Source organism: Archocentrus centrarchus, chromosome 9, assembly GCF_007364275.1.
Source record: "Archocentrus centrarchus isolate MPI-CPG fArcCen1 chromosome 9, fArcCen1, whole genome shotgun sequence".
Classification (NCBI taxonomy): domain Eukaryota; kingdom Metazoa; phylum Chordata; class Actinopteri; order Cichliformes; family Cichlidae; genus Archocentrus; species Archocentrus centrarchus.
The window spans coordinates 1,607,489-1,626,036 of NC_044354.1; the positions used below are offsets into that span (position 1 = coordinate 1,607,489).

The 18,548-nt window shown below is 40.2% G+C and overlaps 1 protein-coding gene across 1 annotated transcript in view; it reads left to right on the forward strand.

Moving 5' to 3' along the window:
• Positions 1-18,548, forward strand: part of col27a1b (collagen, type XXVII, alpha 1b) — a 63,405-nt gene that overhangs the window by 31,117 nt on the left and 13,740 nt on the right. Inside the window, exons 10-34 of the mRNA XM_030737281.1 lie at positions 612-656; positions 1,405-1,458; positions 2,162-2,206; positions 4,023-4,076; positions 4,945-4,989; positions 5,265-5,318; positions 5,809-5,853; positions 6,074-6,127; positions 6,585-6,638; positions 7,591-7,644; positions 8,892-8,945; positions 9,021-9,074; positions 9,187-9,231; positions 10,109-10,162; positions 10,392-10,436; positions 10,601-10,654; positions 11,503-11,556; positions 11,760-11,813; positions 13,114-13,167; positions 15,321-15,374; positions 15,809-15,853; positions 16,947-16,991; positions 17,181-17,234; positions 17,883-17,936; positions 18,023-18,076. Of these exons, the coding sequence (XP_030593141.1) occupies positions 612-656; positions 1,405-1,458; positions 2,162-2,206; positions 4,023-4,076; positions 4,945-4,989; positions 5,265-5,318; positions 5,809-5,853; positions 6,074-6,127; positions 6,585-6,638; positions 7,591-7,644; positions 8,892-8,945; positions 9,021-9,074; positions 9,187-9,231; positions 10,109-10,162; positions 10,392-10,436; positions 10,601-10,654; positions 11,503-11,556; positions 11,760-11,813; positions 13,114-13,167; positions 15,321-15,374; positions 15,809-15,853; positions 16,947-16,991; positions 17,181-17,234; positions 17,883-17,936; positions 18,023-18,076 (1,278 nt within the window). The remainder of the gene's footprint in view (positions 1-611; positions 657-1,404; positions 1,459-2,161; positions 2,207-4,022; positions 4,077-4,944; positions 4,990-5,264; positions 5,319-5,808; positions 5,854-6,073; positions 6,128-6,584; positions 6,639-7,590; positions 7,645-8,891; positions 8,946-9,020; positions 9,075-9,186; positions 9,232-10,108; positions 10,163-10,391; positions 10,437-10,600; positions 10,655-11,502; positions 11,557-11,759; positions 11,814-13,113; positions 13,168-15,320; positions 15,375-15,808; positions 15,854-16,946; positions 16,992-17,180; positions 17,235-17,882; positions 17,937-18,022; positions 18,077-18,548) is intronic.

Here is an 18,548-nt window from a genome sequence, read left to right on the forward strand (position 1 = left end):
TTTAACTGAAGGAGTCAAAGCTGGGGAGCATTAGAGTTTCTCAGCATTAAAAATCAGCTTTAAAGAAATCTAAACTCCAACAACAACTAGCTGTCTGTTCACTCATTTACAATCCCTGAATGTTTGAGGTAACTTAGCGTTCAGGCGTGGGTCTCTGTGTTTGCCTCTGTGCCGTAATGCACTTACTGTGTCACACCTCTGATCCCTATAGGAACTTAGAAACATGTGATGGATTAGGTTTTAGCACCCCCTACCATCTGTAGGCTGGGAATCAGGAGGGCTGCATATTTATGTCGAGACTTTACGCTTTGCTGTAGGGAGTTCTTCTGCGTAGAAAGTTGATCTTTGTAGTTGCAGGGACGCCTGTTCTGTGCTGCTGGATTAGCTGGCAGTGTCTCCGGGAAACTGATGTGAATGCTGCTGAACCATTAACACTGCAAATGTCAGCAGTTATGCTAAAGAGAATGTTAAAGAGGATACAAAAGTCCGTATCCAAAAGTTGGTGCTAATTATCAAATAGAATAGTTAAATATATACATATACTTATATGACATTTGAAATGAATCCAGCTGTTTGTAATCACTGAAATGTGTTTTGTTGTTTACATTTAGGGGTTACCTGGGCCTGTAGGACTGATGGGGCCAAAAGGGGTGAGGGTAAGTAGTGGTGGTGGTGTGTGTATGTGTGTGTGTGTCTTTCTCCATTTCTTTGTTTCCTATTTTTGTCATGCGCCCTCATTTAGCAACTACTGATGGCCGTAGGGGAGAGAAGCATGTTTCTTCTCTGTTGAAGCTTCACTTTCCTTAAATGAGCTGTGAAATTCATGCTAAATTAATTACCTAACCAGCGTGGTTATATAAAAAGGCTTGTGTCATAAACACCACACGTCTTTCCATGTTAACGCAATCATAATGATAACAGATGGTTTTCTTCATATATTTAAAGTATGTTAGGGTCAATAGGGCTCTTGTTAATGCTAGCCAGAGATCATAAAACTTTACTGCTCTGCTCCATAATGCATCCAGATGTAAGCTTCTCATTTCATGTCATTGTTATTTCTAATTTTCCACCGAGCAGGTTTGGCGCAAAGATCCCCAGAGATCCCTGATGTGAGGGTATGTGCCCTTGGACTACATCGTGGAAGCCAGCACCATGCAGTCCATGGGCATATACACTTGCTTCAAGGTTTGGCTCTTCAAGACCACTCGACCTTAACAAAAACCTTGCAGATCGAACCATCGCAGCTGAAGGCTTTAAAGAGATTTTTAGACACGTGTTAGTGTTATCGACAGTCCTACACAATGTCCATCATCTTTGCTCAGTCTCATCGTGTCTCACCTTTTGATTTTCCATCTATTTTTGCCTTATCTATTCCTCTGCTCCATCTCTTATTTATCTCTCCAGGGTCACATTGGCATTCCTGGGCTTTTTGGCTTTCCTGGTCCTGATGGCGAGAGAGTGAGTATTAGTAGCTTTGAGAGAGGATACCCACTGGGCTGCATTACGTCCTGAAAATGATGAAATTGAAATAGATTTCATTCTTGAAGTAATGAGACACTGTGGGGAGATTTCACTAGATCATTATTCAATGCCTGAAGTAGTGCAATACTGTGCAGGATGGAGGTCACACTGCAACCCTCCTGCTGACCTGGATAATGTTAAAGTGTAGTGATGGATTTAGATTTACTTAAGCAAAATAAGAGAATTGGATCAAAACAGTAACCGCACACTGGCCAAACCAGCCACCTGTAATTTGATCAATCAGTTTACAATCTTATAAGCTAAGCTTGAAATTTCTGATCTGATGAAATAATCTCACCTCAAGATCCATTTAGTATCTGTTCTGATGAGTTCATCAGACACTCAGATTTCTACTTTTTCCTGGGCCCTTCTGAGGATCATGAAGTGATAATATAGAAAGCTCCAGTGTAGCTGTTGAATGGACCTTTTGAGATTGTTTTGTCATCCACTGATGCCGAGCTGAAGGATGCAGTTTAAATATTTTATTTTTCGCCCACACTGTTGGTACACTTGCAGGAACAGAAATGTTTTTATTCCGTCCAATACTTTTGTTCTTGGTGTGTGAAGAGCATCAAAACTCCACACAGACCGACACTTTGTGTCTTTCTGTCTCTCACTACCATGTTTTTCCTCTTCCTAGGGAATTCCTGGCATTCATGGGAAGAAGGGCAAGATGGGTAGGCCGGTAAAGTTTTCTCTCAACATACTTCTCAGTTATTAATGTAGCCTTATGGCAATGACAATGTTTGTGATCTATGAGATCTTACTGCAGTGCAGAGCTACCATAAAGCCCATTAAATGACCATTACTCTGACAGACTTTAGTTCAGTGTGGAACCCCTCCTGGCCTTACTCGTAAATATATGTATGAGGCAAAAAAAGCTCAGCCATCCCAGGAAGTACTACAGACTAAGATGAAGCATGCACTCCTTTAGTGCATATCAGACAATTATAATCAAATTTATTTAAAAAAAAAAATAAATTACTAGCTTTATTAAAGTGGGTGAATTAAAAAAAAATGCTATCGCTGTCTATAAATCTTATGATCAGTATGATTAATTTTCTCTGACTGAAGTTGATTAGGAAACTTTCTATGTTAAACAGTGTGCTTATTACTGTTCTTGTGTTGCATTAGACCGATATGCTAATGTACTGTGTCAGTTGTGGGTTTGGCCCTCCGGAGGCTCTACCCACAAACTAGGGAATTCTATCGTCATTGGCGCCTGGAAGCAAATTTCCCATCCTTCCAGGCTTACATGGAAAATACTAATACTGCACATAACCACTTGTATGAATCACATATTTTCCCAGGCTCAGTACTGCTGTACATGATTTTTCAATCTTATTACTCTGTAATGGTCAGTGACATACACTGAAGTGCAAAAGTAAGCCTTTCATTGCCAGGTCATGAGCAAGCTCTTTCTCTTCCTCTGTGGTGAAAAGTGAGGTCAGTTTGTGTAAGAAGTTTTTTTCTTTTCTTTTCCGTCCTGACTCAGCAGCGCTGTAACCGCTTACCTAACAGGAACATGTGCGATTTACATGTCACAAAAAACGTTCCAAAGACATCAGGGTGCTCCCTTTTTCATGTGTCAGCCATACAAATAGAAGGACTAGCTAGAATCTGCGCATAGCTTTGAGAAGAGACTTCCCTTAATTAAATCCTTTGTGAGATTTACTGTTGGTATGAGAACAAAGACTTGCATGTGTTTCTGATCAAACTGACAGAGTTATTAACAGTTTTTGGAGAGGCAGAATTCTCCATGTTTCCTGTTTTTTTGCACCAATTACTGCTTATTACTTCATCTACTTTTGCCTAATTTTCTAACGAAGGAATGACTGTTTGCCACACAAGCAGCCCCATCTCTGCCATCTGTTCAAAGCTCAAGCTCTTATTTGATCTTTTGGTCTGCAGACAGAATAAGAGCGGCCTCACTGCTGTTCTGCCATTTATCATTCGCCTAACCCTAGCACTCACCTTCTATAGGCAAGAGCTGAAGCATAATGTGCAGTGGGCTGCATGTTGACCTTGGCATACTGACAAGCACACGATGAGCGTGTGGCCTCTTGGCTGCATCGCTCCTCTTGTTCTGCCTCTATAATGGAATTACGAGCACCAAGCAAAAAAAAGGGGCAGAGTCAGCAATTCCTGGGCCAAGCAGCTTTATTCAGCCATTTAGGCAAGTCCTGGGGGTTTGGTTTGTGGGCTGCTGAGCAATCCCTGCCAGCGCGTGCACACACAGACACTCGTCACTTGGAAACAGTCAGCCATGGAATTTCCTGCTAGTCTTTTGGGAATGGGAGCGTTGAGAGCACATTTGATAACTTGGTGTTACGCTGTAAACTTCTGTTTTGGAAAAACAGTTTGTTGATCCCCTGCGTTTGCTGTAATAACTTCACTGACATCCCGTGTGATATCTAAATGCATTCAACATCAAATGGGCATTGTGATAAAGACACTCCCGTCCCTCTGTGGTTACATTTCAATCCTGTTTGTGTGCTCAGGGCTTTCCTGGTGACTTTGGAGAGAGGGGACCACCTGGCCCTGATGGGAACCCAGTAAGTGAAAGGATCCCTTTATGACTTAATCATGACTGGTGCAATGCAGTTCCTCCTGTATGTCCCTGAAGTCCTCAGTGTTACACCTGACAAAGAGAAAATGTTATACATCAAGATCAAAGCAACAGACAGGTGCAATGCAAACAAATACTCAAGTAGCACATAAAGTTCTTTAGTCTTCAAGGTCCAGATAACCTAGAGTAACAGTAACAGAGTTTACTTGCGTATTATTTTACAGCAGGAACATTTCACACTTACACAGAACTAACCAGGAGCCACATCTCGGCAGTTCAGTGACTCCCTCACCCATCATAATCCACACCGATATGAGGGCACCTTCAGCAGTTTCACTCGCCACTCATCTTTCTTTAGCTTGACCCTCAACACTTGTGATTGACTGGGTCAGTGTTGGATTGTGATTGGCTGACCTCTAAGAGTCTCCCCCTGGCTTCATTTCCTCTCTCTCCAGAGAGAAGAGGGGATGTTCCATTTGGCTGAATTCATCTCCTTTCATTCACAGAGAAAGAAAGGAAGCGACAGGAAGGCCACACTGGGCTGTGTGTCATCCATCTCTCTACTGGATGCGTGGCTTGGAGAGGATGTAGGCATAGCATGTGGCTGTGGGGTAGATCATTTGGGCAACAATCTGCTCTGTGTGTCGAGTGCCAAGTTGCTTACTCGGTGCTAAACTGAGATAGAGTGGAGGAAAACATTTTCTCAGGATAAGCGGAAAATACTAATCAACAAAACAAATATGGAAACACGCTGCATTCCATCACATCTCACTTAAAGCTCTGTGCTCCTGTCTGACTGCATTCGGTGTATATCTTCCTTCTCTTGTTTTTTTTCTCCTCTTCATTCTTCCAAGGGTGAACTGGGAGCTCCTGGCCCATGTGGAGTCTCGGGTCTTATTGTGAGTGCTATGCAATCCTTGTGATTGATTTTATAAAGTTAGATTTTGTGGTTTATGCACTGTGATTCCTTGTCTTTTGCTTTCTGTTTTTTTTTTTTTTTTTCAATTTTCTTTCTTATAAAAATTGGTTTGGATCTACTTTTTTGTGAAGATTTATTTATTTTTTTTTTTATGAGCATCAACCATGAATTTAAAAAAAACACTTTTTTTTTTGCTATTGATTAAAATGCATCCAAAGGACATTGTTTTAAGGCTGCTCATGGGGTTGTTTGCAGGGAGACATGGGCCCGGTTGGCATTATGGGATTACCAGGACCACCAGGACTCAAGGTAAATGTAGTTTTACAGTCATGACTCTGTTTGGGTTTTGAGAATATTTCACTATAAATTGGATGCATTTTGGCATCTTCAGAACTTCCTCAATTAGAGGTTACACTCACTTTGGGCGGACATGGTTAGTGTTGGTTTTAGTTATGCTACAGAGTATATTTTCCTCAAACGGCAACCTCTGGGGCTGAAAAATGAAGCCACTCTGAAAGTGCCAAAAACCTGCAGTTCCACTGCAGGGTCACCCTTCTCAGTCAAGTGGGTGGTGCTAAGTTATCAGCTAACACTGGGAAGCTAGGTTAGCGAGTTACATTTACATTGGTGGCTGTTATTGAGGCTTCAAACCACAGAGTTCAGAACTGTTTCAGGTCACACTGCCAATGTCCAGCTTTTATGCGTCCTCTGATACACCCCAGTGAACAGGGAAACAGGATTGCTCATGTTTTTATGTTATGCTTTTTTTTTTTTTTTTTTTTCTTTCATTGCTTGTAAGGGAGTGCCTGGAAATACAGGGGAGCAAGGACTGAAAGGTGATAAGGTGATCTGCATATGTCTTTCTCAAACTGCTACCGTCATATATAAATTAATGGTTAATGTGGCAAATTACAAATCTCACATGTAGCTCTCTCCTGAGAGAGCTACATGTGAGACAAAGCTAAAAAGCATGTGTTAATCATCTCTCATAGACCAGAAGATGCTGATTTAATTTTTCTCCTATTAACATTCACATTATTTTTTATGTTAATTTGTTTTTCCAGGGGGATGTTGGGCTGCCAGGAGAGCTGGGAGAGAGTGGATTCCAAGGGGACAAGGTAGGTGTATGTTTGCATGTGCTCAGGTGATGGCGCAGATCATCCATTATTAAGATTAGGGATTTAATGCCTCTCTTCTTGTAAATGCATTTTTTTTGGTCCGTGTCAGATTCCCCTCTAGGAAGATGATTCACTCCAGATTGCTACCAATTAGACCAGCACAGAGTGTGTCATCACAAAGTGTGTCATCTCTGTAACCATCTGGATGGTTGCAGAGATGTCTTGTTGTAAAGTCCCTTGTACTGCTCTCTTAAAAGGAAGTACAGTCCATTTACTGTAGCCATGTATCAGGTTCAGGCACTAAAAATAATGTGAACAATCTATTAAAAACGCATTGCACGATGGAAAAGGATCGTAAAATCTGAAGTGCCAAAAGGCTTTGCACAATACTGTTTGATTTTTGCTTTGATACATTTGATGTCTTTGTTTGTCTTGTTGACGGGCATTTATGTTACAGGGCAGCCGTGGCTCACGCGGGTTGCACGGTCCTTGTGGAAAACCTGGACCACAGGTATTTTCTCACACTATCCATCTATCCATCGTTAACTGCACATGTAGAGGAAAATCCTATTAGGTGTAGCTGAAACCTCGTTTAGTTAACATCTAACTGGATCGTAGTGATGTCCCCGGAGCCAGTGCAGAATCGGGATTTCTTTGATTAAAATATTTGAATTAGTGATGTTACAGTTTATGTCTAGGCTGCACGCTATAGCTTAATTTAGAAATTACACTTATTTCTTCTCTTGAGCAAGACATCATTTGGTTGTCATTATACTTTGGCTGCTTTGGTATCGAATTATGATGTGAAGAAAGTTTCTCCTTTTTAAACTCCACATGAGAATTTTGTTCTGAAAGCGTAGTGGTGTGCTCAAAGGATCCAGCAAGGCTTAAGATGCACTCAAGAAAAGAAGGTTGGTCTTCTTGAAGAAAGATGAGGGGAATTCTTCAAACGTATACAAAAGCAAACTTCAGGCATTTATGAGTGTGTGAGAATTTTGGTCTAATCAGGCACATACAGCTCAACTCTTCAAAGAGTAGGGCACAGGCAAATTCCCAGCGTGAATACTCTCTGAGCTTTGGTACTTATGCAATCTAAAAGTTTCCTTAATGTTTTCAGTGCTCTCTGATCTGATTTGAGGTTCTTGCATAGAAAACTAAGTCTCCTGCATGCTTGATCTACTTACGTGATTTATGCATCTTTCAGCAATGATAACAGCCATTCCAAGGAGCTCCACTCATTCTTCATATCGGGATCTTATCTGATTTTCAGTTGTTTGGGGGATTTGAAATTTCCTTTACGCCTGCACTGACGTAACCTTGAATTATTAAAATGCCGCATAATGTTGTTTGCACAAAATGGTACATTTAAAAATTTTAAAATGTGTGCTTTGATGTGGATTGGGGGTTTTCTTTCTTTCTTTTTTAAAATTTCTGATTTTTTTTTAAATTGTCACATTTCTAAGGGCAAACCTGGTGAGAAGGGTCCTGTTGGTTTACCTGGTCCTCCTGGCCCAGAGGTAAGGTTAGATTACACTCACATACAAACATTTTACCTAAATACAGCAATGTGCAAAAGTCTTGAGCCACCCCTTATTTCTTTGTTTTGCTTGGAAAAATGGGAAATTGGTGGAACAAATGGTGCTTTATTGAAATGTGCAAACATACATGGCAATGCAGTATATAAGGTAATAACAGCGTTTGCACAGATTGAAAGTCAACGCAGCCTGAACTCTCTGAACTCTCTTCATTAGGAAGCATTCTTGATAGACATCCCAAAGCTCTTCTTTGGATATTAGCTGCCTTTTAATCTGTTCTCTGTCAGGCTGATCCCACACTGCTTCAGTAATGTTGGGGTCCAGGCTGTGAGGAAGTTGATCCATGTGTTATGTTCTGTTTTTTTTTTTCTATGCAGGTATGTTTTTACTGTATTTGCTGTGTATTTGGGATCATTGTCATGCTGAAAAATGAAGCTGTTGCCAATCAGATACATTCCAGATCGTATTGCACGATGGGTCAAAATCTGATGGTATTTTTCTGTGTTCATAATTCCATCAATTTTGACAAGATCTCCAACACCACCGGCTGAAATGCAGCTCCAAACCACGACAGAGCCTCCACTGTGTTTTACAGATGGCTGTAGATACTCACTGTTGTACCTCTCTCCCGACCTCCTCCTCCAATTTGAACCAAAAAGTTCAAATTTAGATTTATCATGCCACTGATTTGCAGTCCAGCTATTGCATAATTTGGCATACAGTACCTCAGCCTTCTCTCTCTGATTCCCTTCCCATAAGAATGGCTTTTTGAGAGCCATCCTTCCACTGAGACCCTATATAATGAGGCTGCAACAGACTGCTAGTAAAAAAATTGCCTAAAGATAGAATTTAAAATGGGTTCTTTGCCACATCATGTGTAGAGACAACACTGGTTCGTCCCTTGAGTTAGGTGCCTGTTTTATACTTGTATGAGTCACAGGTCAGTGTTAAGTGGCCTAACAAATAAAAAACATTCCTCAAAATAGTCAGCTACAAGGACTGGACTGAAAATGGGTGAAAAAGCAGCCAATGTCCAAAGAAAAACAATTGCTCAAGTACACAAAAATTACAAGTCCGGCTCCTTGGAAACAACATGTAAAGACATAAGGGGTGGCTCAAAACCTGTGCTCTGTGTTGTATAATAAATTTGTCATTCTCTCATTATAGTAGCATAAAACATGCTATTATGTGGTGATATGACTGTGGTTAATTTCCTGTCATTTCAACAGGGCTTTCCAGGTGACATTGGCCCACCGGGACAAAACGGCCCTGAAGGTCCCAAGGTTAGTAGAGTGACAGTAACTCATTTCCACCCGTGAAAATGAAGCGAACCCTGAACCTCAGTGTTTCATTTATAGGGAAAGCAAGGGACAAGAGGTTTGCCAGGTCCAAGAGGAACACCTGGATTTCAGGTGTGGTTAAATTAATATATTTTAAATGAATATATATTTCAGCTTAAAGCTCAAATAAATGTTTCTTTCCTTGATGTCAGTGAGATTTTTTGTTTTGTTTGGTTATGGTCAGGGTGATGATGGACCAGTTGGGCCAGCTGGACCCACTGGACCCGAGGTGAGTACAACCTAAGACCAGACTCAACAATAACACAGTTATCACACAAAACCGCAGTACTTATAGGCTCATGTGTCTCTGCCTAAATTAGCGTTGGAAGAATAACTTTGACCAGTTGTGGATACTAGGGTCTTTGGCTGACTGATCTCTCCATTGTTTTCCACATGTTTTGAAAGACTTCCTATTGGACGCTCTGTGCTCGTATTACCAGATTGGTCAGCAAATTGCTGCTGTGCTCCTATCATAAAACAAACACACACACAAACAGTCATAAACAGAATTCTTTAAAATGTGTTTTCAAATCAGCACACTCAGGTTCCCATTGTTGTTTGTTTTTCAATTGAATTCAACAGACGTAGATTTTTTTTAATATTACTATCTAAATTGTGACCATTGTTGATAAAGAATTCATGTAAGGCAAACATGACTTTATAAAAGACAAATAGGATGGCTTTGAACTGTTCTGCAGTATAAAAATAGTCCACGGTGGCCGTGTCCGACAACAACAACAACAAAAAAGTGTTTGTTGGGAGTCATCCCAGGCCAAACAATAGAGACGCCTCTTCCAATAAAAATTCTATTTTTGCAGTAGTTGACTTCTCCCAAAAGTATATCCCACGAGTGAATATGAAAATACAAACACAAATGACCCAAAGAGTTTTGCGAGTAATAATAAGGCTTTGATGTTAGAAATACCTCTTTGTTTTTGTTTTTTATGGATCATTACGGGTGTTTTTGTCTTGGCATCAAATGTTGGTTTGTTTTGTGCCACAGCCTCTTAAGGGAGATTCCACCTTTTTACTGGAGATGCAGAGTTTGTTTGTTGAGCGGAGCGTCAGTACACTTCTCTCTCTCTCATTTTTTGCTTTCTGTTCAGGGCAGGCCGGGGAGGCAGGGATTCCCTGGACTGACGGGCCCAGATGGACTCAAGGTCAGACTTAATTGTCATACATTCACAGCCGAACCGCTGTCACCCTTAACTGAACACTCTCTCCCTGGTTTTCTTTTTATGATAATGTATCATCTGAATATGTGTAAATTAGATGTTAATTCCCTGTTACCACAGGGGAACCGGCCTCTGAGCACATTTCAACTGAATTGCACTAAAAACGAAAGGCATGAATAAGTTTGTGATATGCTAATTGGCTGCTTTGCTGTAGGGTGAGACCGGGATAACTGGCGAGGTCGGAAAGCTTGGCGAGAGGGTAAAGGCTTTTCTCCCTCTTTTTTGCTCGTTTCTGTTTGATGCTCACAGTGTGTGTCTGTTTTGTCAGTGCCCCAGAGCTGAGCAGCCTATTATGAGAATTACAAGTTCATAGGATTAAGAGAAATAAGAGACAGTTAAGACAGCATGTTTTCTGCCTCTCAGGGACTGCCTGGTTTTATTGGGCCCAGCGGAGAGATGGGTATCGCGGGAGAAAAGGTTAGCGCCGTCCAAATGTGTCATTCTTTGTTACTGTCAGAATTTGTTGTCTCATTTTAACCTTTTGAAATATTTTCTATAGGGCTCTATGGATTGTGCCAGTAAATGCACAGAAAATGGATTGAACATATTTCAAAGACAGTTATTTCAATAATTTCTCAACCAGGAAAACCACTGCCTCGTGGTTGTATGCATACACCAGCTGATCAGCAGTTATAGTTTCAGGAAGAAGTCTGATATTTTTCACACTTCAGCGTAAATATGACCTGAACCATCATCAGATCTCCGCTCAAGTTTCAAAAGTAGATACAATGAACTGAATTAAACACATGAAAGAAAATTATCATCCATTTATTTATTGATGAAAATGATCCAATCAGACCTCGACCTTCGACCACCCATATCTATGTCGTCAGTTGATCCTTGAGTCCAACTGTGCTTGAAATGAATCGTAATGAAATGTGAGCTCTTGAGTCAAATTTAATGTTAGTTTTAAAGATGTTCCAGACGTTTTGCATTCATAAGAATTGGGCTGATGTTTGGACAACCTGAAACTATAATCCCGTTTGCAACAACTGTTGCCTTCATGGAGACATTAAATTTGCTGGTAGCTTCTTAAATGTGCATATTCTCTACTTTTCTCTGTATTATGTAACTAAATTTCCAATCAGACAAAAACAACAGTTTCAAAGTATTACTTTGGACTTTATGATATCGTTATTGGCTATTGGGTGTAATTACGTATTTTAATTACATATATTTGACTATTAGATATAACAAATCCATTATTGAAGCCATTAGTTGCAGCCTCGCTTGTTTTTCCCTAATTGTGGCTTTTGATTCCTCAGGGTGATCGAGGGAAAACGGGCATCCCTGGGCCACCAGGTGAACGGGGGCCGATGGTAAGGAGTAAGTCTGGACCCCATCTCTCATACCAGGGGGCATTCTAAGGATGGGGGTGTGATAACAAATTTGATTTATCATGCAGTAATCATCTGATATGTAGATACTATATGGCCAGCAAGGGTTGTCAGATCTGAGAGCTTATTTCTGCTTTCTTTGAAAGAATGTATCGATAGCATTTAAGTACTGTTGTACTCATCAGGGTCACTCGGGAATACCTGGTGAGATGGGGCCATCTGGACTGCAAGGGATCCCAGTAAGTTTTCCGCGATCATTATAATAGCTGTGTCATAGCTGCACAGAAAGTAATTTCTGTGGGGGTGTGTGGGGGTGTCTTGTGACTATGCTGGCCTGTTGTGTAATCTACATTAATGAACATTGTCTAATACATAATACCAGCCTGAAAAACAGTGCTGTTCCCTGCCGTCTCTGATTGCACTTCTCAGCACACCCAACTACACTGATGCTTTGTTGTGTTTGTCTTGCCTCTATAGAGATACTAAAAAGCAGCCTTTGATAGTTTCTCCAATTTAGCTTTATTTATGAAGTGAAATTTCCCAGAAGATGCAAAGTAATCTGAAATTGTTTATAAGTGTAAAGTAAGACCTTGCAATATTAGAAAGAAAAAACTCCAACAATCAGATAATCAAGTGTGAGTAAGCAGTTGGCAGCGGTGGGAAGGAAGAGACCTCTGGGAGAACCAGGCTCAGGGAGGTACAGTAACAACTGTTTGGACGTGAGGGGAAAATGAAGGGAGAAAAGGAGAGCACAGGCCTAAAGACAAACTACAGAAGGGAGTAGATGAAAGTTAGTGACATGCAGTAGTGGCATACAAACGCATCAGGAGTGAAAAGAGGGGAGTGGAGAAGAACTGCAGTGCATCATGGGAAGTTCCTCGACAGCCTGAGCCTATAGCAGTATAACAAAGAAGTTTCAGGGTGACCTGATCCAGCCCTATAAGCTTTATCAAAAAGGAAAGTTTTAAGCCCAATCTCGTCACAAGGGGTCGCCACAGCGGGTCGCGCCGCATGTTTGATTTGGCACAGTTTTACACTTCCTGACGTAACTACAAAGGGAAGCTGAAGACTCTACCTCCTATTCTCTTGTTTGTTTGTTTTTAAAGGTTGATTTTCAAACAGACATGATCCTTATGCATACTTAGGGACAAACAAACAACAAGATGACACAAAATTGGTACTAAAATTGAGATTAGAAGAGATGTATGTGTCATTGTGTGTATGGTGTGTGGTTGAGTTTGAGAGTGCTCTTTTCTGTTCTGTTCTGAAATCAGTGCAATAGAAAGGGAGCAGGAGAAAAAACTCACAAATAGTTTAATATGATTATAAGCTCCTGTGTTTTGGAACAGCCTTTGATAGTTGACAACATGTAAAAAAAAAAAAAAAAAGTGCTGAGAGCAGCTGGAAAAACAAATACTGTGGTCTATGTGTATGGTAATTGTGCTGTTTGTGTACAATAATTTAACTTATTACTTTTTATTAATATAAGAATGAGTTTCCACATTCAAACTCAAAGGATATTTTTTCATACACTTGCAGGGGCCTCCAGGGTCCCGGGGATCTGTTGGCATCAGAGGACCTAAAGGCAGGAGGGTAAGCAACTGGACCCTGTGAGAAAAGATGATGTCACCATTATTTGACTGATAACAAATACAACATAATTTATTTGCATAATATATTTGCACCCAGCAAATGAAATTAGCATGATGGCATTTTAGGAACCGCAGTGTTGATGAGTCGGTTCATCAAATATTCAGTTTGTCTAATAACCAAAACAAAGACTCCTTAACATTAATGTCACATATCTGTTGAAATGCCAGCTTAACATGTACAATCTTATAGAGACACTACCCCTACTGTAGACTGGTTAAAGCCCTGCTTTATTGTAAATTGTATTTTGCATTCCCAATTGCAGCAACAGTTGCATTTTTTCCTTCAGAATAATGAGAAGATGACCTGCATAACATTGCAGCAGCTGTGGCAGCAAAAAATCCCAAATCATCACCCCTCCACCACTCTGTTTGACAGTTGGTATGAGGTGTTTGTGGTGATATGCTGTGTTAGTTTTTCACAAACATGGTTTTGTTCATCATGGCCAAATGTCTCCACTTTGGAGATTAGGTGCAACTTTGTAAACCTAAACCTGTGCTGCCACGTTTTTGTTTTTAGAGAGAAGAGGGTTTCTGCTGGCAGCCTTTCCATCTTTCTGTAGTTGCACATCATGAACTTTAACCCATTGTTCCAAAGACAGGAGTGTGGCCACTACACTATTCTGCTCTACCTATCCATCATCCACGCATCCATCCATCCACCCACCCACCCATCCATCCATCCATCCATCCATCCATCCATCCATCCATCCATCCATCCATCCATCCATCCATCCATCCATCCATCCACTGTTATGTTATAAAGTTTTACTAGATGGTCTCAGTACACAAAAGCTATATGCTTTTATCCAGCCTTAGTCCTGTAAATATAACCAAGTTTTCAATCTTCACATTATTCGTTTTAGCTTTTCACAGGCAGTTCATTAAAGTAATTTTCTCTCTGGTGGTTCTGCTGTACCATTTCTTTTCTTTTTCTTTTCTAAAGAGAGCTGGAGAAAGAGAGTGAGTGTTAGTGAGTGAGCTTCGAGCTAATGTTCCTGTTCAAGCTGAAAGATTATGGGATGGATGGATGCTAAATGCTTGCACTTGAGGATGTTCAGTCTTAATAAATGACATAATCAAGCTTTCCTTTCGCTCTGAAGAAGTGAAAAAAACAAACTGATTGATGCAGTTTCAGGGTTTTTAATGCAGCTTCACCTACAATCTGTTCAAAGATTTGTTAGGAGCAAATGAATTATGACAGATGACTCCCATATCATGTAACAAGAAGGCGTGAAGTGATTCAAAAACTGTAATTTAAACAGGAAATGGGTAAAATGATCCTCACTGATGTGTAAATATTACTCATTAATAGACAAAACATTATATTTAATGAAATGGAATCACTTCCTGAGTGAATCTATTAATCTCAGTTTTTGATGTTTATTATTAAATTTAATTTATATTTTACATCCTGTTAAACAAAAGTTTGCTTTTTCTTAATACTTCCAGTATAACGTCATCAGCTGCACACCGCTACAACCTCTAAAAGTTTCCCGCTCCCAACAATGCTGCTTTTCTAAGTAACAGCCTTGAACAAATTGGTGTTATTACTTACTGTGCCATAATGTAATTTTGAAAGCTTTATGAAAATAGGATTTACATATTGTACTCTGGCTCAGTTTACATTATTTATAAACAAGTAGAATAATGTAGAATAAGATCTTCAGTGTTTTCTGACACTGAATAGTTTTGCTCATTTTTTTAAAGCAAGTATGAATCAGCTGAAGGATTTGTAACCTTTCCCAAAGCGTCTTCAGAATAACTGGTGTAAAGACGCAGCGCTGTGTGCAGTCCTGGAAAAAGGAGGAAAAAGTGTTCACAGTGTGGATTGGGCACTGTGCAGCGCTAATATCCAGATGCCAACTATTTGCCAAATAGCCACAATCTTTGATGATGTCTCTCCAGTGTAAACCGTAGTATGCAATCAAACCAAAAGCACTGCCTCCCAGGCTCTGCTAAATGGAAATGACAAAAGTGGAGATTAATTGTCCAAAATCATTAACTTAATTTGTTAAACAACATCCCCTGTAGGTCTGTTAAAGGCCAATGCTTCTAACGCTGTTCATCAATGACAACTTTTATTTCTTTGGACAGGGTCCAAGAGGTCCAGATGGCCCAGTGGGGGAGCAAGGATCTGCAGGAATAAAGGTGAGCTCATGGTCAGAGAGTCAAAGGTCATGATAGAAACACATGTGGAGTGTGACGTTGAGTTCAAGTGTAGGGGGTGAATTCCTGGTAATATTATTTTGCAGCTGCCTTTGGGGGAATGTTTGTCATTAAGTTTCCTGATTAATCACATCAAATATGTTCCATGAAAAACAAATGGCACAAATTCCTGTAGTGAAAAATACAAATCATGAGAATTTTTACAAGAGGTTTTGTTCTGAAGACTGCGGGTATTAACTGTTTTTAGCATCTGAAGAATCTTTAGAGGACAATCTTGTTAAAAACAAATTTAACAACTGAATATTAAATCAAAGAGCCTTAAAATATTGATGCTGGTGCTCGTCAGTGAGAAACACTTAAACTCTGGGGGATTTCAGAACGCTCGGTTAACTGATGTTTTGTTTTTTTCTTTGCAGGGTCCTGATGGTCCACCAGGAAAATTGGGCCTCCCTGGAGATATGGTGAGGAAATTTCTTCTAACAGTAATTTTTAGCATTAGCACCAATCCTGGTTACATTTGATCATTTAGCCTTTCAACTTTCCCAGCGCTGCAGAAATAGCATTTTAAATAAGCAGATACGCTGCTGGTACTGCAGAAGTAACGCGCTTGATGCTGTATGTTTGTATATAATGATGTGCATTAGTCCATCACTGAGAAGGTGTGCTGCTCAGATTGTGATGTTGTTGGGTAGGTGTGTGTTTGTGTGATGCTGATTATGTGTTGTTGCTCAGGTTGTAATTTGCTATGTCCCTAATTGGTTCACAGTGTTCTGCAGATTTTTAAATTCTCCAATGACTGATTTTATTGCACTGTTGTTATTTATTAACCATTTTCAGTTTAGGAGTTAGCTTTGTAAAAGTCACATGAATAAAAGTAACAATACAACAATGTAAAGTACACAAAAGTAGAAGTACATTAGTATTGTCAGTGAAATGAACAGAAGCTGACAGGTAAAATATTTGGAATTATTGGAAATTGATTAACAAGATGAGAGGAAAGGAATCGTGGATGTGCAGTTTGGGGGCAAGTTTGGTGAAAATCTATACAACAGTTGCTCCGATACGATCTTACTTCCTGTTTAATTAAATTTAGCTGTAACAGTCTCAACAGCTTAGAAAACCTAAAGTCTCTCTCTCATTGGATCATTTTTGTGAGTCTTGGTTTGAAGATGATCGGTTCCAAATTTGTTGAAAATTTATTTTTGAACTTTTTGATAAAATTCAGTACGGCTCTCACTTCAATTATCTGACATCACTGATTAGCATGTCTTAGTTTTAGGACCTCCTGGTGATTTGGTAAATACATCAGCAGTTAGTAGGAATAACCACAATAATGGAAAAAAAACAAGTGCTTCCAGATTCCATGTGCCAAACTTGATTTTGTAGATAAAAGCAGTGCCGAGATGATCTCGTTTCCTGAGGATATGAGAGTACTCAAAAAAAAAAAAGTGAACCAGGACCTATTCTTAAGTTTGACAAATGGAAACAACACCATTAAACTCTAACTGGTCCCTCACTTCAAACTCATTCTTCCATTCGTGTCATTTGCTGCAGGGAAAACTTGGTGAGCCGGGTGAAGCTGGGCCTAAGGGATTTCCAGTAAGTGATTGGGGCTGAGAAAGCTCTCCTTTAGGTCAGTCTTGATTTTGGGGTGGGCATGTTTTTGGGGAATGGTAGTGGATCAGGCAGACTTGTATGTTACACTGTTTATCTTGTGGGGGGTTGTAGCATTTCAAAATGTTTATGAGTGCCTTTAGTGTGGGTGTCACAGATGACTGTTATTTTCAGGGTATCCAAGGCCGCTCTGGACCTCCAGGAGCTAAAGGAATTGCAGGAGAGCCTGTGAGTTTAAGGACGTTGATTTTTTTCTTTAGACTCCAGTTCCTCTAACAATAGCTGCTGTTGTTGGTCATGTTTTTTCTGTGGTGTTCACTCCATGTGGCTCAGTTATGCAAAATTTAGCTGTTGCAGAATTTCTTAGAAGATACAGTCATAAATCAGTGTCTCACTGTCTGCTATAACTCCAGCACCTTCTATGCACCCTCTGTGCTCCTGCATATTTAGACAGATTTTTTTTTTGACCCCATTATTCTGCTTAGAAACCACTATCCTGTTTGAAAAAGCCTTGGACAGTCTAATCCTCTTTCTCTTGTGCTGGCCAAGTCTCACAAACATAAGCAGAGAGGTAGTGAGTTGGAGACAAGTTGATTTACACCATCTCCTTCCTCCTTCCCTGGCAGCTTTATTGTAGCCTCAGTGTGTCTCTATAATACCAGCCCAGTTTTTAGATCTTTCAGGGGCTTTGGCTCAGTGTTGTAATGGCTCTTAGCCCTGCGGATTAACTTATCTTCACAAATCCACACGTTCTGCCTTTTTACTTATTTCTTTTCACATTATTTTTTTACTCTTTTAATGTCACTTTCAGAGGTCTGTCCAAGATTAGAAAATGCTCTTAACCTTTATATTGATGCCCCCGTTTTGTTGCCGCAGGGACCGGCGGGGCCACCGGGAACGATTGGGCCACTCGGAGAGATGGGGTTGAGGGTAAGTTGATCACGCAGCCGGTGTAAAACCTCCAACTGACTTTTACATTTGCACAGAATAATAAATACTGCCACTGTTCCTGACAGGGGCCGCCAGGGAAGACTGCAGAGAGAGGACTGCCTGGTGAACCTGGAGAGAAGGTGAAGGGGATGAAATGTTACCCAGTTACACATTCAGTTTGGATGCTGTAAAATGTAAACACAATCAGGATACAGCGATTTGCAAATTATTTAGTTCTATATTTAATATAAAATGGTACAAAGTTCTGGACAGCAGACAAACAAGTTTTGCGCCCAAGTTGTTAAAATTAATGCACAGATAAGTGAGGCCTTTCCTGAAAATTACATCATCACATGTCACTCCAAAGTCTGTGTATATCATTCAGCATTAATGGTACCCCCAAAACCATCAGGGATGTCACATAGTCCCTCTCCTCTTTAAGCCGGAGGATGTGGTTTCATCAGGCCACGGGGCTTCCCTCACTTTTTTCCATCCTCAGTGAACTCAGGCCCAGAAGGCAGCAGTGTTTCTGGATCTCATTTATATATGGTTATTCTTTTGCATAATAGTTTAAATTTGCATTTGCACATGCAGAGATGAACAGGACTCACT